Source organism: Buteo buteo, chromosome 22 (genome assembly GCF_964188355.1).
Source record: "Buteo buteo chromosome 22, bButBut1.hap1.1, whole genome shotgun sequence".
NCBI lineage: Eukaryota > Metazoa > Chordata > Aves > Accipitriformes > Accipitridae > Buteo > Buteo buteo.
In genome coordinates, this window is record NC_134192.1 from 7,725,015 (window position 1) to 7,749,449 (window position 24,435).

The 24,435-nt window shown below is 40.6% G+C and overlaps 1 protein-coding gene across 2 annotated transcripts in view; it reads left to right on the forward strand.

Annotated features, from left to right (window-relative positions):
- KIAA1210 (KIAA1210 ortholog) overlaps window positions 1-24,435 on the forward strand; it is a 59,645-nt gene that overhangs the window by 28,133 nt on the left and 7,077 nt on the right. For both annotated transcript variants that reach the window (XM_075054121.1, XM_075054120.1), the window contains exons 2-9: window positions 2,192-2,268; window positions 7,229-7,397; window positions 12,072-12,201; window positions 14,745-14,903; window positions 15,965-16,030; window positions 19,934-20,146; window positions 21,133-21,235; window positions 22,325-23,923. In XM_075054121.1, coding sequence (XP_074910222.1) covers window positions 2,202-2,268; window positions 7,229-7,397; window positions 12,072-12,201; window positions 14,745-14,903; window positions 15,965-16,030; window positions 19,934-20,146; window positions 21,133-21,235; window positions 22,325-23,923 — 2,506 coding nt within the window. In that variant the 5' untranslated portion in view covers window positions 2,192-2,201. The remainder of the gene's footprint in view (window positions 1-2,191; window positions 2,269-7,228; window positions 7,398-12,071; window positions 12,202-14,744; window positions 14,904-15,964; window positions 16,031-19,933; window positions 20,147-21,132; window positions 21,236-22,324; window positions 23,924-24,435) is intronic.

Below are 24,435 nucleotides of genomic sequence, written 5' to 3' on the forward strand. Positions count from 1 at the left end.
CAATTATAGTTCTACTTGTATAAAAGATATACCAACTGGAAATAAATGCTTGCAGTTATAATAAACACAACAGTCAAAATACCTCCAAAGGCTGGAAGGATTCTGAGTGAGCAGCTGAGATGATAGAGTAATTTAAATAAATGTAGAGCCAGTGAAAACAAAGCTGGATCTGAAAGTAGCATTTTCTCTTTGATTTTATTGAAGGTGGGTAAAGCAGAAGTTAGAGGTCTAAATGAGCCAAATGTCAGGCCCACTCACATTCTGTGAAAATAAGCTCAAGTCTGGGGACTTGCCAGTTTGTCCTTGTAAATTCATTGAGTACTTTCTTGATGTTTTATTTCAAATGCATTTCCCTTTCCCTCAAGAAAAATCTAACGTAATCAATATGCATAGTGTATAAACTTGAGGGGAAAAATTGGAACCGAATTTCTTTTTAATACAGAGAAAGAGTCTATGAGAAAGTCTGCTGATGACCACTTTAATCAAAATACACAGGAAATCCAGACATTTTCATGGATAGTTGATGAGATGTGGGAAAAAATGGAGAAGAGTTGAATGGTTATGATCATCCAAAAGGGAAAATCTTAAAAGTCTTATTTTTTGTTGCTTCTCAATATTGTCTAACAATTGTTTCAAAATATCCTCAGTGCATCTTATTTAGAAAAGGTATAATCAGTCCTGGTTGCTGCAATGACTTCTTCGTTGATTTTAGCAAGTTGAGATGAGATTGCTTGGAACTACAGTGTGTTAACGCACTCTTGTGTTCACTGCTCACAGATGATCTGTTATAAAACAGAAGAAAACTGCACTCTATCTCCTCCATTTCTACCTACAGTTCAGCAGCATGGCAGTTTGCACATCTGTGTTGCTAGTACAAGGAAAGCTTACTCTGCAGTCTGCTTTTTCACAGGAGCCCTGCCTCTTTTACCTTGATTGTCTGCTCCCCCCTTTTTTTTGTTTGACAGTCCCATCGCCTCTGCTTCTAGTTTTGTGCAACTTATCTTTTAAGGTTATCTGAGGAGGTGAGCTCACAGGAAAGTCCCAGTGCTTTTGGGCATGACAGGTTATAGAATCTGTGGGTGATACAGAAGAAATAGTTTACTGATTGGCCAAATTAGTATGGAACCATAATCTTGCTTGCTGTTGAGATACGTAGTTTGGCAGCATTGTTATACCACTATGAGGTGGAAAATTGCTAGATGAGGTCTATGCAGAAAAGGGAGCAGGATTTGTTTCTGGGTATTTTCATTTGTTTGTAAAGATTTCTTATCTTTAAGTTCTGACACAGCATATTGGAACTGCTAACTGTGTAAATGTATCACCTAGGTATCTTCCCTAACGAAGGACACTATTTATAAGCTGCCCTGCTAAACTGTCACATTTCCATTGTTGCTTGACATTTGTACTGTAACTCTTGTGGTTTGCTGCTTAATTCCTTTGTCTCTGACAGACACCCATTTAGCAGTCTTGGAAAATACAAAGTGGAGCCAGTTACCATTGAATGATCTTAAAACTAGGCTGAACTTTTGTTTTCATCAGGGAGGAAGATGATGCCATCAGCTAATTTGGTTGATCAATAGCCCTGCTTGCGATAAGGTTTCAAAGCTTGTGGCTAAAAGCTGATTGCACTGAGTCCAAAATAAATTTGATCTATTGGTTTCCACAAATGTAGCATAGCCCAGGACGATGCTTCAGTGCTGATGCTTAACTAATTTTAATAACGCTGACAGACTAGCCTGGTGCCTGCTGTAAGGATACTGTAATACATGAACCCTCGGCAGCAAAGCACTTACTTAAGATGTTTTTTACAATAGCATGGAGCTGTCACTCTAGCAAAGAGCAATCATAAAAGTTCATTATTCTGAGACTGGGAAGTATTACAGTCTTTGCTAAGCAAGTTTAATGACATCTTTCATTAATGCAAACTTTGACCCTGGTTTCCTAAAAAGAGAGAGGTACTGGCAAGAAATTACACTGGTTAAGTTTTGGCTGGAGAAATAAGTGTTACTGAAAAATGAGGAGAAGTTCTGTGGCTGAAGTGCAAAAAAGTGTGCAAGCCATGTTTGTGATAAGCATTTGGGTATGCAGTTTCAGAAAGGATCCAGCCATATTCTTTCTTCATGCTGGGTGGAACTGTATTCAGCTGGGAAGGTGGACTAAAATTTATCTAATGCTTTCATCTCTATTTCAGTGACTATATCATGGCTACGGGGCCAACAGACGTCATACAGTCACCTGAAACAGGAGAGACAGTTGAAGAGTGCACAGGTAAGCAGTTGTTTTCCAAATGCATAGCTGATTTGAAAGTCAAGATTTATTTGCTTCAGGTCGAGGGGTCTGTAATGACTTGTTTTGCAGTGTTTTTTTGTTTTTTGTAGTGTAAAAAAAAATTCTGTGTGGCTTTGTCAGCTGGCAATTTTATGGGAAAGATCTTTTAATGTGCAGTACTGGAGGGTTGTAACCTGATGGAGGATATTCTTTTCCTATTCTGGCTTGGATTTTCAAAAACAGGACGTTAGATCTTGAAGGGCTGATTGTTATGCCTGCTTTGATGGATCCTACAGAGCCTGTTAGCCAGCCTCTGTCTGTGGGAGCCGTATCAGTACCCCCACTGCAGCCTCATTCTCTGCTTCTGGCCACAGACAACCATTTGTTACTTATTCTTTATTCTGGTGGCATGGACTGAGGGAAACAGCCATGAAGGAATGACATAATAGTCAAGAAAGGAAAATATCTTACTTATGCCAAAGAGTTGTCTTAATTAAAGGAGATCCCCTTTGCCGGTGTTCAGACTATTCCTGAGGAGATAGGTGAATATGAAGAATAGTATTATGGCTGAGGCATTTCAGGAGAAGTGGCTGTCATATTGCTTCATATTATTTCTTTTCTTTGGCTTATGTCTCACAGTCATCTTAAATGTTTGTGTTTCAAAGGTCATCTTGCTTTATCCTTTAGAAATACATTTGCCACCATCAGAATACTGGTAGAACAGAGAAGTAAATGAGAAAGTGACTGTTAGTTCAACTGTGCATGGCAGATAGATAGGGGTGAAGAAAGTGTAATGATGGATGCTCAGCAGCAGCTGGTTTCTTAAATTTATAATCTAGTTTATCACATAGTCCAGTGCTATCCATGGCACACTGGTGAACTTGTGTGAAACCCATGCATGCAAATTTTGTACTCGGGTTCACTAGAAGGTTCAGAAAATGGATCAAATTCTGACCTGGGTGACAGGGAAGGCAGGAGGTGGCTTGCTGTCTTAAGTGTTGGCTCTAAAACTACCAGGAATATTTCTGTCTCTAACTGAACCAAAATTTTGAAAAGTTAAAGCCTGCTGTGCTATTGCTGAAGTATTCAAGAGACACTTGGCTGGACCTGGTTAAAGCCATTTTAGGATGTTTTACTTCCCATGTAATGTAGGATTGCGTCACCTCTTCCTCCTCATAGCTTTAATTGGCTTGTGATGTAAAAGCTGTAGGTGGCTAAAATCCTCAACCTTCACAGTCTTGTCAATTAGATTAATTTCTTGGTGTTTACCTTACTGTCTGACTAGTCAGTAGAGGGCTTCCAGTGCATGCTGCTCTTCCTTGATGGCAGTAACCAGGTCACTGTCCAAAAACTGTCAGCACCCAATGTTAGTTAGCCTTACTGAATTCCATGATTTGATAGCCTTTCTGGCAATATCAGGTATTTTTTATGAAGAATCATGGTATTTTCAGAAATCTTGTCTGTGGGGTTTTTTGATCATGTGTTTTTATTGGTGAAATATCTAGTCCTTGGATTTGAGGAAAAAGTGGAAAATGTGTCCTGAACACACCTTAGGAAGTTAGAGAGCATAGAAGATCCCAAAATTAACTGTTAATTTAAATATGATAATTGAGCTCCCAAATCAGATGTTCCCTGTGCTTTTTACAGTCTCAATCTGGCGCTGGAAAAAGCATCTTTTTCTCTTCTATCTTGTTGTCAGGAAGAACCATGCAAAGAGCAGAAAGACGTGCATTAATTCTCTCTGTGCACAGGAGAAACAATGAAATAGGCAGTACACAAACAGTAAAAAATACAGAATAAACAAACTTTACAGAGAAAGCAAAATACTTACTCCTGCTCCTGTTATAGTGGGGTAAATCATAGTTAGCATAAGCAACTAATTTTTGGGAAGGCTTTTGCTTTTTAGGGCAGTAGCCTTTAAATTTAACCCTTTATTTTTAATACCATAAAATTGAAGATTGGTAACCATAAGAATTCAAAAATCATGAGTCATTATTCATCAGTGGGTGAAAGGGATATAGGCATAGCTGTCTGAGCTTGGATTTTCTCTCCTTGCTTTGACTGGATTTTTGTTATGCAATGATTTTTTTCCATTTTAAGTAATAAGATCCTCTTGTATATTACTAGTTCAAGTATCATAGAGCACTCTACCAATTTAGTGATATGTTGGGCTACTTCACGGTGCACTGAAATGTAGGCACCTTTAAATTAAATGTGTCATCCTCTTAACGGTGTTGTGCGAAACCAGCGCACAACTGTTCACAGGAGGAAACAAATATGAACACCGTCTTTCTGAACCGTGTCTTTTTTGCCAAATGCTCTCACACAGAGCAGTCCCAGTTTTCATCTGCATGCAGCTCTAAATGTCTAGTAGTACTTTTATCTTTTTTTGCATAGTAGTATGGCAAGTGCCCATCTTCTGGGACTGTAGGGAAACTTAGTGTTTTCACATTCATCTGCAACAGCTGAAGGCATGCAGCTGAGCAAAGCATGGCTGAAGAGGAATTATTGCTAGAGGGGGTGTATCCTGCACATCAGTAATAAATTAGAGGCTAGAGAATGCACTGAAGTAACTGATGTGTCTGCATCAGAGAACTCTCTGTTGCACAATGATACCCAAGTGTTGTCCTGTGCCAGCTGAGGTTTACTCATTGGCAGCGTTTGCAAATCCTTTCCATAGGCTCCATTCTAAAGTTAGCACCACTTCTGATCTAAACAAGTATTTGGAGTAGTGCCTTGGCAATGTTATCCTTTGTGGTAGGACTTATGTCTGTTTCTCTTAAATGTCCTTAGGATCACTTCTTTTTTTGTTGTTACTGTGTTGTGGTTTGGTTTTTTTTAAACATTCCCATGGTTCTCTGGAAATACCAGCATCTAATTAAGCTCATCAGTAATACTTGCACTAGAATCGAACTTGCATTCTGTCCATACCGCTGTCAGCTGACCAGTGTACATGACAATGTCCTTGTTTTTCATGTAGGGTGCCTTTAAGTTGCACAGAGCTCTCTCCATGTAGCAAAGTCTGCCACTTTGTTCTTTGAGTCATTGGACTGTGTTAGCAGACATTGCTGAATTGATAATTTTGGGGCACTGCTTTCATGAAATTTTTTAACCTTTTGTTTTGCTCATCTAAAATAAACCAACTCAGCTTTGACAAGTTCCCTGTATCATATACGTTGTCTAATTGCTGATACGAATGGCAGTAATGGTTGGGAGGCATTTCTAAAGACTGTCTAGAGGACACAACACACTTGTTTTATTTGAGAGGCACTGTGGTCTTCTGGTTGCTCTGTGACCTGTCTTCTCTTACCAGTTCTTGCTGTCAGCGCAGCATGAAACTCATTGAGCCCCATGAGAGTATTAACAAATCCAAAAGCCTTGGGGTCAGCTCTGTAGTCTGGGGCAGGCAATATAACCTGTATGTTTTGCGTGACTATCTCATTCACTTACTGCCTGATAAGCAGCAGTGGAAGATAAAACGGTCTCCCGCTGATAAACCCTCCATGGGAGCACCACATACCATTATTATTCAGATGAGTGGGACTCCATTGATAGTTTTGCTCTACATGGTTTGAAAGATAATTTGGTCTCAGTGACAGCCTAAGTCACTTGAAAAGCAAGGTGCAGGTCTTCCGTGGCTGCTACTGCTCTGCAGAGAGGTAGCCATTTCACCAGTCTGTGCCGGACAGTGTACCAGTGTCCTTGTATGTCCTGACACATGGTGCTGGCACTGGTCTTGAGAGCAGGGAGGAGACAGGGTGAGTAGATCTCAGTATCATTGTTTATTTCTCAAAGTGGCTACTGTCTGATGCAGCTGTGCGGGTGGCACAGTTTCAGCCCAGATAAGGCTCATTGGCAGAGATCCCTACACGTACAGGGCACACGTTGAGACAGAGCATCGCCGACTAAATCATTGCTGGGAGAAGACAATAATTGTGTTGAAATAATGCCTTGGTTATGAAAGAATCCTCCAGCTGTGGGCATTTATTATGCCAACTGCTGTAAAGTGTTAATTGAACAATGAATTTGGCTCAGATATACAGTGATGTTATTGCTCTGCATATGTATTTAAGTCAATCACAGGGGTCTTAGTACAATAGTTTGGCCCAAACCACTCCAAACTGACCAATGTAAAGGTCAGTGACAAAATGCAGCACTTGTGTGCTGAAAGAAAATATAAATAAGAATGTTAAAGTATCTTAGGTTATTAAAAATGAAAGAAGTCAGTGATGTTTCGTATAGTTTATTTTGTTCTTTTTGTATTTCTCTTCATTTGGACAATGGAAAATCTGAAATCAGGTTAACAATTTTCTAATTGTGTTCTTAGGGCTGCTATGTTTGGGGGTTTCATGACCTGCAGGGCAGCGTCTTAATTTAGGTTTGCTCCGTGGTCCTTGGAGGAGTTGTTGATTTATTTTGGGGCAGTGGTTTAATGTGGAAACAGATATTTGGGGTTTAGAGTTTATAAATTCTTTTGCCAGTTTATAAATTCTTTTGCCAGTTTCAATCTTTTGCCAAATGTTGAATATCCTTCAGGTGTTCTCTTCTTACAGCACTGAGTAAAGAGAAAGCAGAACTAAACCGAGCTGAGTAAAGAACAATAAGAGTTAAAAACATTGACATAAATTTTTTTATTGCAAATATATCAAGTATGATTGGCATGATCACTATTCATTTGTAGGTAGATACATTCTCTATATAAGGTGTATTTTTCATAAACTGGAACCTAAGTAGGCACCACTATTGTCAGCTTAATGCCAGTGTTGCTTTATAAGCAGCAAATGTAAGAACTGCAGCTTCACCTTTCACTGGACTCCAGCACTGAATTATTTATGAAGGAGCCGACTAAAACTGAATGGGCTGCTCTACCTTCGAGGCTTCCTCCAGAATTTAAGAGATAACATTCCAAGCTAAGAAACACCTCCAACTTCCATAAATTTTCATTTTTCTCATGTTGCAGGAAAGAAAAAATCCAAATTTCAGACTTTCAAGAACTTCTTTGCGAAGAAGAAAAGGAAAGAGCCTCCACCTCCCAGGGGGGAGAGTAATTTAAAACCTAGCCAGTCCAGCAGCGATGTCAGCATCTCTGTGCTCGACACTACTGCACTTCATTCACCGAAGGAGGCTGGGTAAGCTGGCGGGGAAGGAAAATAAATAAATAAAAGCGGACCTCTCACAGCAGTAGGATGAAAGTGTGAGTTGGCCCCTTAGGAGCAACCTCTGTCCAAGTTTGTGCAAAACAAGCCCTAATGCTGATGAAGGAATTCCAAGAATTTCCTCTTTCTTTGCTAGTGCTTCAAAAGCCAGCCTGGAGAGGAGGGGGAGAGCAGCCAGGGGCAGGGGTGATCCAACCTTTTAGTCTAAAACTGCAGATAGCCCAGATTGTTTTGATTGGTTTTAGTGCTTGCAATCTGTCCTGGAAGGTCTGATCAGCAGCAGCTTTACAAGAGGATGATGATTGAGTAGTGCTAGTACAGAGAATATGTGTGAAGTTGAGTTGCTGGTTTTTAGCATAAATGGTGCCCTCCATCATGGCTGGGGTAAAGGCAAAGAAGTATTTTTGGTGTGTTATCAGTATGAGATTGCTGCTTTAACTTCCTTACATAGTCATTTAGGTATAGATGACAACTGAAGGCCTCTGGTTTTGTGTCAGTTACCCGTGAAGTGCTGTAAGTGAGGTCTGCAAGTTCTTAAGGTGTGTCCGGAGCAATTCTCAGATCCCTGAATGATGTTAGTTCAAAAACTTGTCCTTTTTGCAGTTAGTCTAATACAAGCTATAAGCTTGCACTGCTAACACTGCTTCACTGATAACCTTAGACCATCAAGCTACACACCACTTCCACTGCATGTCTCTGACTGAATCTGGGGTGGGACAACCTTCTGAACATGGTTGTGTCTCTTGCCAGGGGTGTCATGGATCAGTATCTGGCAACCTATAATTTGGCTGTTTTCCAACTCCCCACTCTCATCATACTCCCCTGTTAGCTCCTCAGCCAGGCCTCTCTTTGGATTACCCTAGGCCTCAGGCTGTGGAACTGCAGACTAACAAAGTGTGACAAAACACCGGCCACATCCTATGGTTTGCTGTGTTTTGTTGGAGGGTACAGTGGACGGGTGTGACACTGGCAGAGGGCACGAATAGGTGGACTAGAGTGGGACATGCTGAAATCAGCACTGCTGCCAAATGCTTTGTATCATCAAATAAGGCATTAGATGGAGCTGGACACTACATTTCTTCTGGTGGAACAGCTTATAGATGTTACTTTCTCATGGGTGTTTGTTCCTTCTTGCCCCACCTTTCCTCACTCTGTTGTGTTTATGCAACTGCATCATGGAAATGATCTGTGAATGAAACAACAATCTCTTTAGTTTGTTTGTTAGCGTAACAGCAACAGAGTAAGTGACCACACAACCAGTCCCCTAGGGTAAGGGTAATTAGAGTGACTCAGATAACCCAGTCCAAAAAGCTTAGGAACAGCTGAGCTTACCCCATCAGCCCATAGGAGGGATCTGGCTTAAAATCAGCTGTCTGGTCCAGAGGCAGTGTGGGTGCGAACTCTTTCTCTTGCCCTTAACCAAGTACTTTATGTCCAATTGCTGTTTACCTCAGCACTATCCTCCAGTGATTATGAACTGTTTTGCAAGATCAGAGATCAGGAAGTGAGTAAAACCCTTCTGTTTCTTCCCTTAGAGATAGGATTAGATGGACTATCCAAAAAATATTAGAGGCTATGTTTGTGCTACTTGAAAACCCCATCATGTCCAGACCCTGCATGGCATAAGCACGCTTTGTAAGTGCCTAGAGAGACTGGACAACATAATCCTTTCGAAAACCTGATCCTGAAAGCCAGTGGGAATAAAACTTGTGAAGGGTTTATAGCAGGACCCTGAGCTTTGTAATTTCTGGCATGCAGAATATCAAAACCAATCCTAGAACAATGCTGCTGTTTGTTTGTTCTTGAGGCAGAAGCACTGGTTTTCTTTTTTTCCTCCCCCCCCCTTTTTTTTAACCATGTAATATTTCTAAAATTTAACTTTTCTGAATACTAACCAGAGACCAAGCCCCCAGATGTGCCAAATGCTTCCTGTAACAGCCAAGGGGATGTGCCCAGATGTCAAGGTGCTGTAGGGAATCAATGGGATTGGGCATCTGTGAAGGGGAAGGGAGCACTATGTGCTGCTGCCTCTTTATCTTCCAAGAGGTACGAGTTTTGAATGGAAATGGAAAAACCTTGATGGCAAAGTTAAAGCATGTGCCATGGACAACATCTTTTCTGTATTATCAGAAGGATAGAAGACCTTACAGAGAGGAAAATTGGGTCCCAAATAGTCTTCTTCCAATTAAAAAGCTCTGAGCAGGAAAAACTGCTGGGGCAACATGTAAAATTTTCCCGGTCTTTGTAAGGAACACTCACTCCTTTGGCAGGCTGCAGTTGTTTTTGAGGCAGTGGCTGCCTGAAGGAAGTGTGTCACCTTTCTTTCCTCTACCTCAAACACTAATAAAAGGAGTGGGGTTGCAACAATAAGTGGAAGATAGTGCAGGCCATGATGACTTAGGAGTGGCTTTATTGCTGGCTGTAGAGTCCCATCATTTCCTCAGTCATGGTGGCTCAAGTGTTGCTACACATGAATGAATTGAGCATCTGTCTGGGGAAATCAGTGTGGAGGTACAGTGGCTAAAACAGCTGGGGGTTTAGCTAACAGTGCATCTTTAGCTTCAGTGCAAATATAAATACACTGCCTGGAATTACAAATGAATGTATATTTGCACATAAGAGACTCGTCTGTACCAAAGCTGCAGTTAATTCTATATTTAATCCAATGCTCTTTTTGTGACTGCAAATAGAAGAAAATACAGTAATTCTCTTGCAAACACATATGATACATATGCAGAGAAAGAAAGAAACAGATCTTGTACTGGCAGTCCAAAGAACAAGGAAACCTCAGGTCTCAATGCTAAAGAATTCCAAGTAAAGGAAGTGAGGAAATCCCCAATTAAAAAGGTTAATACATCCTAATGCACATGCATTCTTTGCAGTAAATAAAATATGCCAACTAGTAATGAATATACATTACAGTAAATAAAATTTGCATAACATTGTCTTTCTGAATGCAGTAAAATTATGTCTTGCCCATATAGAGTGTCTTTCATGTTCAAAAGGATGCTAAAATCAAACACACAAAAAGATGGGATGGCTTCATTCACTTTAATGATGAAATAAGTCATGGGCCTTATTTGTGTGGAGAACTGCTGTCCCGTAAACTTAACACAGACATTAACTATTACATATAATGGGAGGAAGCATGAACTCTGACCTGTGCTGTGAGAGAAAGAGCTCAGATTGTCTTCGACACAAGATAAACATAGAGCAAAATTATTTTGCCCTACTGTCAGACTTGGCATAACTGTATACTGATTGACTACACCTCTGGGGCAACAGGAGGGTTAGTCAAGCCAACAAAGAAGATGTTGTCTCTGGAGATGTAGAGAAGGGAGATGCAGGAGATTAAAAAAGAGTAATTTGTTTGGAGCTTTTTACATGTTGTATTTACTTTATGAAAGTTCACAGTCCTTCAGGGCTTCTAAATAAAGAGAGAATTTGGGGTTAGGCAAACAGTGGACACCTTTTCTGTTTGATTTCCTTGCAGAAGAGTGTTAGGCTTACTGGGTTTTCCTTGTCAGAGTTCTGTTCCTAATCATCCCGTTACCCAGAGTCAAACTTGCAGAGGCAATGAGCATTGCCTGCACTGCAGCTGAGCCAAGGAATCCTTGTAACTTGTGGGTCACAAGGCTGACAGCCAACAACATGAGTATTCTCTGTTGTTTTCCAGTTAAGTGCTAGAATGAAATCCTGGTGGAGGCCATCCTCATGGTCTTTTTGACAAAGTAATATACAGACAGTGCCTGCTTATGCTGGTGGAACTTGGTGAATAAAAGGTTTGGAGCCTTCCTTGTTGTGCCACTCAAGTGCAAAATGTGCCCTGCACAACCTAATAGCCCAACCCCAATCAATTTCAGTTGATTACAACTCAGTTAACAGCTCTTGTGGGAACTCATCAGTGCTTCGCTGGGCTGAACACCCAGTGAGCACAGAAGCAGGGCAGGAGTATCTCATCTAGGTACTTTAACTTGGCCGTGGATAGGTATGTAACTGTGGCCACGGACACTTGTCTTGTCTACATTTTTTAATATGCTTGGGATCTGGCGATGTTCATGATACAGGTGAACAGAACTGTTTTTATTGCTGGACCTGAGAGGGTTTGAATCAACTTTGTTAATATAGTGGAATTACATTTTTTGCCTGCATTTGCAAGAAGGGGAAAAATAATCCACAATCTTTGGCAGGTATGATACATACCAGGCTGCAAAGGTTGTATCCTGAATGTCTCGTGCTAGCCACATTCCCACCAAAGGAGGGCAGGGGACTCCTGTCGCCCTCCTCGATGCTGTAGATATCTCTCAGGGTGGCATGCATCCAATTAAATCTCAGCATCTGACCTAATCACCTTGGACTCCCTCTCTAGTCCACAGAGATTGGCCTGTGTGTTCAATGCAGATGCTGAGTACATCTGAAAAGAGACACCTGCATTGGATCAGCATCCTCAAAAGTGTTTCTTCCTTGCTTCTGAGTATAAAAGGAGATAGCAGTGACTACTTTAGACAGCTAACATGCAGAAATCTGAAGTTAAGCGAGATGCATCCTACCCTGGGCTCTTTATGATCCCTCTGCCTTGGTGAAGTAGTGCAGGGAAGTGTTGGAGGGCTGTACCCAGTGCACTGACAACTCTTCCTTCCTTCCCAGCCCCAAAGGAAGCATGGGAAACAAAGCCTTGTCCCATGACAGTGTCTTCATTTTTGAGTCTGCACCAGGAAGTGTGGCAGGTGACACGTTGTCTCAGGAAAACATACCTGGAAGAGTGAAAACTTTGCAGGTGAGAACATCTTCCCCTCATTCACAGTGCTGCTTTGTATTAGCTATCTCCTAGGAAACTCTGTTGCTTGTTTCCTTTGCTGTGTGCTTTAAGACTTTGTTGACTAAAGTGTCCAAAGCGAGATTTACTACTTTTGGATCTATTCTGCCTCTTGGAAGCTGCTCTTTGGATCTCTGAGCAGTTCCGGTGCTTTAAGCCTTTCCCAGGTCTCATAGTGTGTGAGTGACATGAATCCAGTTCATGGACTCTTGGAAACTTTCCTTAATGAGCATGTCCTCTTCCAATGGGATTTCCATTCTTTACTTCATAGCTACTGCTTTTGGGTTAAGGCCATTTATTTATACTGTAGCACGTCCCTTACACTGTTATTCTTTATATATTATTTATATGTTATTCTTTCTGGAAATTCTGACTATGATGTTTTCACTGTACATGCTAGCTCCAGCGGCTGTGTAAGTGTGTGGGATGATGGATATGTCAGGGCACTCTTAGTGACAGCTTTATTTATGTCATTATTCTGCTGATCTCTGCCAGCAAAGGATACTGTATTCTGCTAGGTCATTTCCTTCTTCCAAGGCACATACTGAACCCTCCTTGACAGCTCCATTATCAACTGTTGGTTATATTAATTGCATTTAAATAACTGCCCAGCTCAGAGCACTGAGATAAAATTTTAAGGTTTTTCCAGAGACTGAAAACAAACTGTTGATAAGGCAGCCAAAGGCCATTGAAATTCTTCCTCTGCTCAGTGTGAACTTTGTGTTGCAAAACACAATTGCATCACATGTTAAGTAATAGAAGATGCACAGAGGGACTTGTTCCTCCATAAGACTGCAAAATAGGCTAAGCTTCAATTCAGAGTATTTTTTGTATAACAATAGGAGTAGCAGGAGAGATCATGTTTATATATGACAGACCTTTGTTGGGGAAAAAAAGCTCTTTTCATGCTATCTCCAGTCCACTGTGGCCTTTCTTCATCCATCCATCATCCTGCATGGTAACGTAATACTGCCAGTACTGTTTTTATAGCCGTAAAAGACAGCCTTTTTCTGTGAGCTTCACTCTTGTCAGAATAAAAGCCAAGCACTAATAAAAGCTGTTATTTTCTTAGCAATGTAAATTAACTTCTACCAGTAGAAGACAGACTGTAAATTCAGAGTTTCCCCCACAACACTTTGCTGTCTGCATGTAATAAATTTAATAAATCAAAGATGGGAAGTTGTGAAAAGAGAGAAAAACAAAATTGACTTCCTGTATTTTCCTTCCCATGAAGTGCACAAGTGTGCTGTATGTCTTGTTTTGCCCATATATTGCAATCTTTGTGCAGTTTGTCGTCAGTCCTGCTTTTGCAGATCGTATTGGTGATACTTCTTGGATTGTTGTGGGTAAAAGGGCAAGAAAGCTGTTTGAACTGGGGGACTGGTGGATTAAAGGGTGACATTGTGCTACCCTGTGTGGCTGTTAGATCTATAGGAATTACATTCCAAGTGAATCTTACTGAATAAGAATGGCAGCTATTTAGATCTATTTTACAGAGATATAAATGAATGCATAGCTTGCAGAAGAGCACAGAATTAGGCCTAGAATTTCCCAATCTGGTTTAATAAGCAAAGAAACAGGAAAAAAACCCAGGTCTGCATATTTTTCTTGGGAATATTCAGTTGAGATGTTTTTAGTTGAAGGACAGAGTTTCTGTTCAGGCTTGTTTCTATTCCAGCTTTGACATAGCCGACAGACTTAAGCCAAGAATTTTAGTAGTGGTGTTTCCTGAGATCTGAACTTTTTTAGTTTGAGGGAACATCTGGCTGCTTGTGAGGTTGCAGACTTTGTTTTATTTTTCTAGGGCCAGGGCCTGCCAGAGCATTCTTTTGTGCAATCTTGGAAAAGAATCACCATACTCCTTTACAAACAAAGTTGTTCTGGCTGCCATTATCGTTCCTGCTGTAGACAGGACCAGGATGTGATGCTGGGGAAAATTAACAAGCAATTCATTAGGGGGGACCAGAAACTGAATTAAATTTTCTTTGTATAAAAAGTGGGACTCAGCTACTTGTGCGGCAGAGGGTGGTGACAAGCTCTCAATATTCGGAAGGGCTTTGTGAAGGAAAGCTGACCACATAAACCTGGGGTTGGGAACTGCTGACTGACAATACTTTGTATGACTATTTGGGACATCTGGATACATGTAATTATTTAAAGAATACTTAAATCTAGATTTTTAAAGTTTTAAATTTAATCCTAAATTAAACTGCCTTAAGTTTCCTGGAATGGTGACATTTCTGTCTGTGGTAACTTACTGAATAAAACTGATTTTGATTTTAATTTTGTACCAAAGCTAGTTCTAATGATGGGTCCTTGATGAATGTAACTAAATAAAATTTTATTAGTGGCTCTTTTCTGTAAATGGTCTGTTTCTTCAAGTATTTCTGTTAACTAAGAGATTCTGCATGCCTGTTGGGAGCAACTGGGGTAAAAGTGTCCAAAATGTCCCCTATAAATAATGCCATTGAAAGTCTATATTCTAAATTTCTTTTCAACCACAGCTTCAGTTGCAGCAGAACATCAGACTTGGTTCGCCTCCTCTTGTTATAACTGGGAAGAAACTGGAAGATGCAGGTGCTGTTTCTGAAGATGACGGTTTACCTAGGAGCCCTCCTGAAATTTCAACCCTTCATGAAGTTCTGACAGATTCACCAAGCAAGGTATAATTGTTATGACACTTTAGTGACCACCTGTACAGAAAAAGTAAAATCTGCTTGGAGAAGGGGAAGACCTTTTTGCTTGCTTGTGATAAAGTCTGATGGAACAGATCAGTCAGAACTAGAACAAATTACCTAGGTGGATTGTGGACTTGTAATTGTGAGGGGTGCTTAGGAAGTGGCCTTACAAATACCCCTTCTGAGTACAATTTTCTATGCTTTTATGTAAACCAGTGCTGGGGCAGTTGTGACCTATATCATTAGGGAAAGAGGAGAGAAATTCAGTTGATATGGCAACTTTCAGTGCCTTTGGGCAAGGCAGTCTCTCCTGGCAGGTCCGTATGGCAGAAAACATAACAAGTCAATTATTCACGGGTGATTGTTGTGTTACTGTGACTGTTCCACTTCCAGTCTGAGAACAAGCTGAGGTACTCACACTGCACAAATGAACTTCCCATGTCTTCCAGCTTCAAAGAGCTGCAGAGATTGGCAGTTCCCTGCACCCGTGAAAGGGGAAGGTGTTTTTGGGTGTGTTAAAGCCAGTGAGGAAAACAGAAATAATGGGGACTGCAAGAGAATCTTAAACAATTACTGGTTTTGGAATGAAATAGCTCAAAACCAGGGCAATATTAGTTAAATTGACAGGAAAGAGACAATCCTATGAGTCTGAGGAGAACAGGTCCTGATGGGACTTAGAGGGGGTTTGGGTTATCTTCTTTCTTAGGAATTGCCTTCTCACAACAGATGCATGATTTTGGACTTGAGTGAGCATGTGAGCATTTGTAAATTTGAACAATTTAAAACAATAAGCCAAAATAACTTTATAAAATGTATTGCCTCATGTGGCCAACCTTCATGGCATGCCTCCTAGCACAATAAAGCTCCCCTACTTTATGTTTGATCCCCAGTGAACAAATGAAACCTACTCTGGGAGGCAGGGATGCAGTGACCCTTCCTTTATCTTTCCTCTTGTGTTTTCTCATAATTAGCACTGGATATCCAGTCCCAGATAGTTCAATGTGATACTTCCCTTGACTTACCCTTTTCCTTATTTTATCCCACAGTCTTCCAACCCTGTTCAGCGTCATAGCTCTTTGAGTTTAGGCGGGACAGACAGTGAAGATGAACAGGTAAATAGCTACTTTTCCTGCTAATAAAATTCCCTGAGACAGCATGTGTGGTGCCTGTATGGAGCCAGTACAATAATTTTTTTTTTTTTCTTTTAATCTATTCTGGATATCATGTATCCTAGCAAACAATTAATAAACAGTCCAGAGTGATGCAAATGATACTGAATATGTACGTCTCACAGAGTTTTGAATAAGAACCAAATAAAGAGAGGCAGAAATCTACTGGTAAGTGGTTTGTGTGAACAGCAGTCAGCTCTGTGACACAGTATGAATCTGTAAAGTTACACAACTGAAAATTGGACAAGGCAAAGCACTTCAATTCCAATTCCATGTCCCAGGGCCACAATACCCAACAGCAGTAACAGCTTAATAAAACCTGGCTGTCAGCAGTGGCTTGTGAGCAATGCCCTGCATCTCTCTTATCATGGGAAATAATTGCGGGATTGGCCCTTTCTGATGCCAGGTATTCCGCAGGAAAAGGTCTGTGTTAATTTTTAGTTTTCTTTGGATGATAAGTGACCATCAGAAGCAGCAGGTTCTGCTGTCAGACCAACCCAGTCTATTCCTTGACCAGCTTGGAAAAATTTATGGAGGTCATATTTTTAGAGAGGAGCCTAGGGGACCTTTACCTTGACTGACCCTGCTGCTTGAAGCTGAGTTGAGTTCCTGCCCATCTCACGCTTTCAAGACAGGCCTGCAAGATTTGCTTATATTGCCTTTCTCCAGTGTTAATATAATGTCTGAAAGACCACTCAGACCACAGTTATGGCAATGGGGTCTTCAAATGCCAGTGACAGAGGCAGCCACCACTCCAACAGAACTGATTCGATTCATGGGATAGCCCTAGCAATTGTATAAGCAACGTAATCTGCCACTTAGCTGAGAAGAGGAATAGTTATGGGTCCAGAACAGCTACGGGCTATTTTGGCCCAACCTTTGCAGTCCTCCATACAGAATCCCTGTTTGAGAAGCTTACCAGAGAGAACACGATTTAAGCCTCTGTGAAACTGAGAATAGTCCACAAGTAAAGAGGAGGTAGCAAGGTTCTTAGAAGATTCCTTCCTGATGAAGAGGGCCTTAAGGAGCCAGAGCAGTATCTTGAGGGTCAAACAATTAGTGCCAACACTACTGGTAGGTAAGCTTTCCCTTTTGCTCTCTCTTGGGCCAGCCTTTGAGAAGGAAGAGAGCAATCTTTGGGCAAGACCAGCTAAACTTCCCTGTCCGTGGTTGAGATCAGACACTCTCCTGCTCAGTCATTTCTAGATCTTTTGCTTTGGAGACAGAAAGATAAAGCAATGTCTCCCCCCTCGTAGCACACTACTAGTTACACAACTTTAGAGGCCCAAGTGATCTAGGTAACTTGGATTGTCATTATTTTTAATAACTTCTTGTATATATTTTATCTTTACTTCAATGTACATTTTATCAACATATCTCCCATTTTATATTTGGACTAAAATGCTCCATTTTGTAAGCCTGCATACTGTTTTTTCCTTACAATGCAAAAAGCCCTTTTCCATGCAGTTCTGAAGTCTTTGAGCTCTTTCAGTCTTACAACCTCATCTCCTATGAGAAGGAAAGACAGGGACAGGAGAAATTTTTTTCTCTCTTATTGCACAGAATTCCCCACTTAAAGGCTCTTCCTTTTTCTCCCCAACTCACTAGGAATCTGGCTAGCTTCTCTATAGGACGATGTATGTTCCTTTACCCAAATATTTTTCTTAGTCAGCAGTTTGGCTTAGCAGAAATCTTTCCAGTATGTTTGCCTAAAATAAAAAAACTTTTCATAAATAATCATCATTTTTATCAGTAACTTTTGAAACTATTTATGTAATACCAGGATTTGAGCTAGCAGAACACAAATTGTTAAACTGAATAACCTCATCCCAAAGATGAGGACAATTGTGAAAAGCACCAAGAAATCTACACCAACTATTCCATTTAACAGTGTTGTATATTTAGTAAAGGAAAAAGAGGATTTGAGCCTAAGCAATCTGAAGTTACACACAGTGTAGTGGTTTACATTTTACTATGGTATTGATCTTGCTGCAGATGATAGTTACTTCATTTCTTTGCCCTGTGCTGCTTCACTGGGATTTCCAAGAGCTTCATGCTGCTGTCACCTCTGTGTGAAACCCTGATATGTCACCCATGTAACTTCTCAGTGCCCTCCACGCTTATAAATACCCACTTTCTGACTAATCTAAAGCTAAATGTGAGGCTATCACTCAAAGCAAGCAGCAAGTGACTTCACAGACATTAACCCACATTACCCTGCCTTTGCCAGATAGCCTTTACGGAAATCTAACTTCCTTATTGGCATCGTCAACCCGGACTGATTAAAAGCAAAACAGGGTGTCAGCTTGTGGGGCTGAGGACAGTGTTTTGGCACAAGCGCTTTTTAGGAAATGGACCTCCTGGCTGCAGTGGTCTCCTTGTGCAGGCTCCTGCATCTGCCCAATAACCAACAAACAACAAATTTATCTTACACTTAAACGCTGATGTGGAAATCTTGTGTCTGCTCCACTGTCTTTGAGAGAAGATACCAACTGTCAGTGCTCAAGAGAAGAAAATACCCTGAACCTTCAGTGGAGTAGAGAATTTGCCATTTATGTACAGCAGTAGCTCAGATACTAGCTTCAGGTGTTTTTATATTAAATAAGCACAACTGTAATTATATAATTGAAAGGCAGAAGAACTTGTATGTAGAAATGAGTAACAATGTTACTATTTTTGTAAGTTCTAGTGATCCTGACAGTTTTATCATTACTCTTGTAGAATTATAACAATAGTTAGCTTATTTACTAGATGTGTTCTTCTTTCTCTCTTTCACAATGTGTAAATTTTTCATGAGAAGAGTCTGTATCTGTCATACCATGTTCTGTTGTGGTTTATTTCAGATCTAGGAACTAAAAAAATTCAGTGGAGAATAAGTAAATTAATTTTAGCTACCTTAAACACAAAGCAATGTACCTAGACAATTTTTGTAGATCAGATGGGAAGATGCTTTCATTATCTTTAAAATTTCATCAGCACACATTTTTCCAATGCTGTATTATATCCTAAGCTTAAACAAAACTAAAATCTGAATGACATGCACAGTTAAATGGCTGTGTTTCACCTAGCTTTATGGCTGAAGCCAAAATAGCAGGTATGTTATACTGAATGAAGCTTGTTTGGCATGTCTGTGAAATTTTGAAAGTGTTCCAGAAAGTCTGGTCTACGTTTCAAAACAGTAACAAAACCAGTCAAACTGCATGTTTAGGGGTTTCTCTACAAACACTTATGTAAACCCTTTATTTTGATAGCATAATCTAAGGTTACTGCTGTTTAGTTCCCCAGAACAGCATTCCTGCGAGGGTGAGATCCACATCACTGTCTGAAAGATGGTTCTGGGATACTTGTTGGAGGGAAGCATTTGATTTTCCTGGGAGAGTGGACATTAAAAGAGCAAAGTGGCTATGGTAACTTCCTTAGAAATAGGGATAATGAGGAGCAAGCATCCATGCTACTTTTGTGGCTTTTTAATAACATATTCCTGCAATGTGTCACATTATTGGGATGAAAAGGCAGCTATAAAAACTGCACCAGTGTCTCCTGCTGGTGCATACATATATTGCAAATGGTTTTTCAGATAAGAACTGGGAAGAGGACAAGCTGAGGCTCTTACTGTGGGACAGGGAGAGACAGGTATTTCTCACTTTTGTGTAACATACAGCTGAACACACAGAACCAAGTAATCTCTACGCAGAGACGACATTAGACATGCGTTTTAAAGTGAGGATTTATGTCCAAACATACAGCCATTTCAGGCTTCTGAAATGGAATGAACTAGCAAAGGAATTGTTTCAGAGATGTGGGGAAGCCAAGCAAAATGTATAGTGATGTGTTTGTCTTTTACAGATACCTTCTGGAGCTTCCTCCAGGCCCATCAGTCCTTCATCCTCTGCCACTCCGGGGGCCCCCGGCTCACGAGGCAGCAGCTTCCTTCCCGTTGACTTCACCATCCCTGCCAGTCCCCTTGGCTGCCTGGACACCTCAGCAGCCAGGCACAGGATTGCCATAAACCCCCGGAAACAAAAAGGCTTTACCAACAAGAATCAGCAAACACCCCAGGTGAGTGTTTTCTGGAAAAGAATCACCTCACAGAAGGGAATGGATATGAATTTTTATTTATTATTTTAAGGGTTTTTAAAATTTTTTTTCTCTCTTATCCACACTCCTATACTTTTTTTTTTCCATTGGAAGAAGGGAAACCACCTATTTTCCATCAACCAACCAATCAAAAAAGACTTGGGAGACTTCAGTATCATGGGAGCTGAAGACAAGTGCAACTTTGTTTTTTCATTATTTAGCCAAAGAAGTTGTGGATTACACTTTGTTTGTAAAAACATTCCTGTTGTTTGAAAAGCTAGTTTTCAGTTTTAAAGAAGCCTAAGTCTATTTCTACAATTTCAGATTAGATTTAACTTAATTCTTCATATGTCAGAGGAAAGACTGAAGGACTTTGGGAAGGCATGTGGCTCTGCATGTGGGAAATTAGGATGAGATGCTTCTCATCCTGCCTTCTAGGAAACATGTTGTGAAGCTGAAGTTCACCAGATAGAAAAGGTTGTTGAGCTGGAGTGTGGCAGAAATAAAGAGTAACACAGAATGAGTGTAATACAGAATGAGGTTTTCTTGGAAGCTTGGGCCCTACAGCATCTTTGCTGGATATTCTTTGTGCTGCAGCTGGTACAACTACAGTGCTGAAGGAGAGAAGCTAATTGTGGAGTGTCAGTCAGCGATATCAGAATTGATGATAATGTCTCTGGCTTGGTCTCTTCTATACCAAGCCATGTCTTAAAAACATACTTGTTCTCTCAGAATATGTCAGTCCCAGAATGTTTCAGATTCAAGAGAGATCAATGGGCTGCCTTTGACATTTTAAAGATGAATGATTTCTAGGTTTTTAACTGGAATAGTACATTACCCACAGTGTTGGTAAATTACAGGATGAGGGTTTTGTGACTATGTTTTGAGTATTGATAAACATGTCTGTGTATAAAATACAATTTTTGTCCATTATTCTTTAATTAAAAGATCTTACTGCACCTCATTAGGTGGAACAGCTGGAAAATGAAACATGTCTTCCTGCAACTCCAGAAAAGAAGGGAAATTCAACAGAATTACTTGAGAGTGACCAGCATAAAAGTGATTGGGAAGGTAACGAGGACTTATTTTTTGCTACTTTGGGTGCTTGAACTCTTCTACATAAGGCTGACAGGACCTATTTGAATTGTAAGTCCTTTCAGACTAGGCATCTTTTGGTTTTATATCATAAAACCAATCCTGGCTGCTAAAGTGTTATGATGGAAAAAGTCCTGTACTCCACTCAATACAGTGGTGCTGAAATGGTGAACTTTGAGGGCAGCATTAAAAAATACATGAGGTGAAAGTACTGTGTTCAGAAGTACCTGTGCTACACAGTTGGCTAGATCTCATTGACTGGGGATCCGAGTTCCTTCAAACTCCGAAAAACCTTAACCGCAGTGTTATATCTGCTATGTGTATAAGGTGACTTTAATTGGCTTGTGTTTACTAGATATTCCTTTGCCACCTCCCCCCTTATCATTTGAATAATAGCTAATTGCCAGTGGTAACACAATTGTAATTGTATTAATTGTAATAACAAATGAAATTTCTCCAAAACAGCACTGAAGACTTTTCTCTTTAGCACTGCATTACAAATGCACTGGCTAATGGTAATGCTATAGTGTAGTGGGAATGTTGGCACTTTGTTGTCAGGGCAGACTCAGGACCTGATGCTGTCACACATCAGAGTTACTGTGTGTGCAGACACATCTAAGCTATCCAGATATTCAGCAGCCCTGCTGGAGCTGCAGGAAGCAAAGCTACCTGATGCTGAGATGTTCTGCATAAATACAGAAAATCCTCCAGATCATTCAGACATTCTAGGCATACACATGAAAAAATGTCTAGGGAAACCTGGCTAGTAGGGTTACAACTAGGCACATGCACCGAAAAGAACTAAACAGCAACTGGTTTGGTACACCTTAAGCAGAGAACAACTTTCAGTCATTCCTGGGATTAGATATGTTCAAACTAAAAACTTTATTAGTCTCCTCGGTTGGACAACTGATTTCTAAATTCACTTTTGAGAGCTCTAGGCAATGGTGCTCAGACATGGGGAACTCATGCTAAATGACTGCACTGTCTGGAATGAATTACTGATACAGATGGTGCTTGAATTGTAACCCTTAAGTGCACACTCTTCTCCTCTGTTTAATGTAGGATTATCAGCCCAGGTGGGATATTGTGCAAAGGGAGGCAGTTCTAAGGAGACGCCAGAAGTAAAAAGTCCCACAGATGCTGTCTGTGACTCTCGTGATTCCACACTTGCGGCAGAAGACTCTTGTGTTTTGCTGCAAGAGGATGCATGCCTTTCAGACAGGGACCATCACTATAAAGCAGCTGCACCCCTTCTGAGACCTGAGCCTTCTCTAGTGAACCTGGAGGAACACCATAGTGCAAAAGTGTCATGTTGTTCAGATGAATCTGCTGATGAATTGAAATTACATCAGCAAAATACCAATACTGAAGTATCTGCACTTCCAAAATTGCAACAAATTCAAGGAGAAGCTGTTGTGTTTCCAGACATACCAGCAGCTGACTTGTTTAGCAATGGTGTGGAAACAGAGGGCATAAATATATTGGCAGATGTTGCACAAAGGTCCTCAGTAAATTCTGTGGACCCAAACACCAAGGACCAGGAAAAGGGGGATCCACTGTTTACTGGCAAAGTAGAAGCCTGCTTGGGTACTACTGAGAATCATTCCAACCACGCTGTCTCAGATACTGCACGAAGCACTTCACAGGTTGTGGTAGCCGATTCAGAGTCGTCTTCTGACATCAAGACAGTGGCTGTTTTGAAGGCTGAAAACAGTTCAGTAACAAGAAATGACAAAGAAACTTGTGCAATAACAGAATTTCAGTCATCCAAAGGCAATGCAGAAAAAAAAATAGACACTGTTGCATTGGTCTTGGAAGCAGGTTGCATGCTACCTCCCAGTAAATTGGAAGTATGTCTTAAAGCAGAAACTCTTTCTGTTTCGAAGGGTAACCAACGCAGTCGACAGGCCAACACATCATACAATTCTGAAAGACTTTCCATTGGATGTCTTGCCTCTTCAAGTTTGGCTGGCTTGAAGAGTAATATCTCTTCCGATGATGACAGTAAGGAGTACCAGATAAGCAGTACAGCTTCTCACAGAAAAACAGTGGAAGATGGCCAATCTTCAGATGTAAATGTAAAAAGTCCACTGAAGACTGCTTCTGCTAAACCAGTCAGATTTACCATTGCACCAGCATGGCAAAGATCTCTCTCAGGGGGTTCAAATTCAAAGGAAGATTCCTATACCAGAAGTTCCCCAACATCCCCTATAAGACCAGAATTGTTTGAAGGAATGACAAAAGAACACACACATTTTGATGCAGTCACCCAGGAATCAGCAAAAACCAACTCAGATAGATTTGATCGAGATTGTAGGGACAGTGATTTGCATTTGAATTCTTCTATGGAGTGGGCGGACCATGAAGCACAAAATGTTGAAAACCCGTTTGGGGTCAGACTAAGGAGAACATCTTCTTTACTAAAATACCAGAATGAAAGCCGTGCTGAGTCTCCAAAGCTGATCCCCTCTGCTGTTCCCACTGCTTCTTCTGCTTCAGTCAAGGAGGATCAGAAATCGGTGGGCACCGGGAAGCCACCTCCAGGCCTTCCTATCAGCACAAAATCATTTGTTAAAAAAACAGATCTCCTACAAGACAAAAATTCTCCCAAGACAAGACCAGAAGAAGTGGCCAAGAAGCAAAATGGTCATAAACCTTCAGGTATTTATGCTGTATTTTTATCTAAACATTGTAGAAAACAGTGGTTGTGTAAGAACCTTGGCAGAGTGGCAAACAAAAGATAAAAATCCTCTTGACGAGGATCGAATTCAGCCTTGAGTTCATCAGCACCATAATTTACTTGGCTTGATGATTTGGCCAGTCAAGAGAATTCTTGGTTTATCTTAACGAGGGGTGTGTTCCAGCAAGAATAACAACAGAGTAATAGCTTAAGGGCCTCTGAAACATTTCTGGTACAACCTACTTGTGCATATAGTTGGAATATTAACACGGCTTTTTAAAACTTGCTGCTTTTTTGTAGTTAATTTTCCAAATTGCAGCAGCTCAAACCTTAAATAGGAGTTGCATTAGGTGTGATTTTTTTTTTCTACAATTACTTAATTTAAAATATTTAAAAAGTGAAAAGGCAGCCTGTATTTTACTGCCTACATGAAAAAATAATGGTTATGGTGCTCATTTAATCTGCAACGTAAGGATGTTGTTTCAAAGGCAAA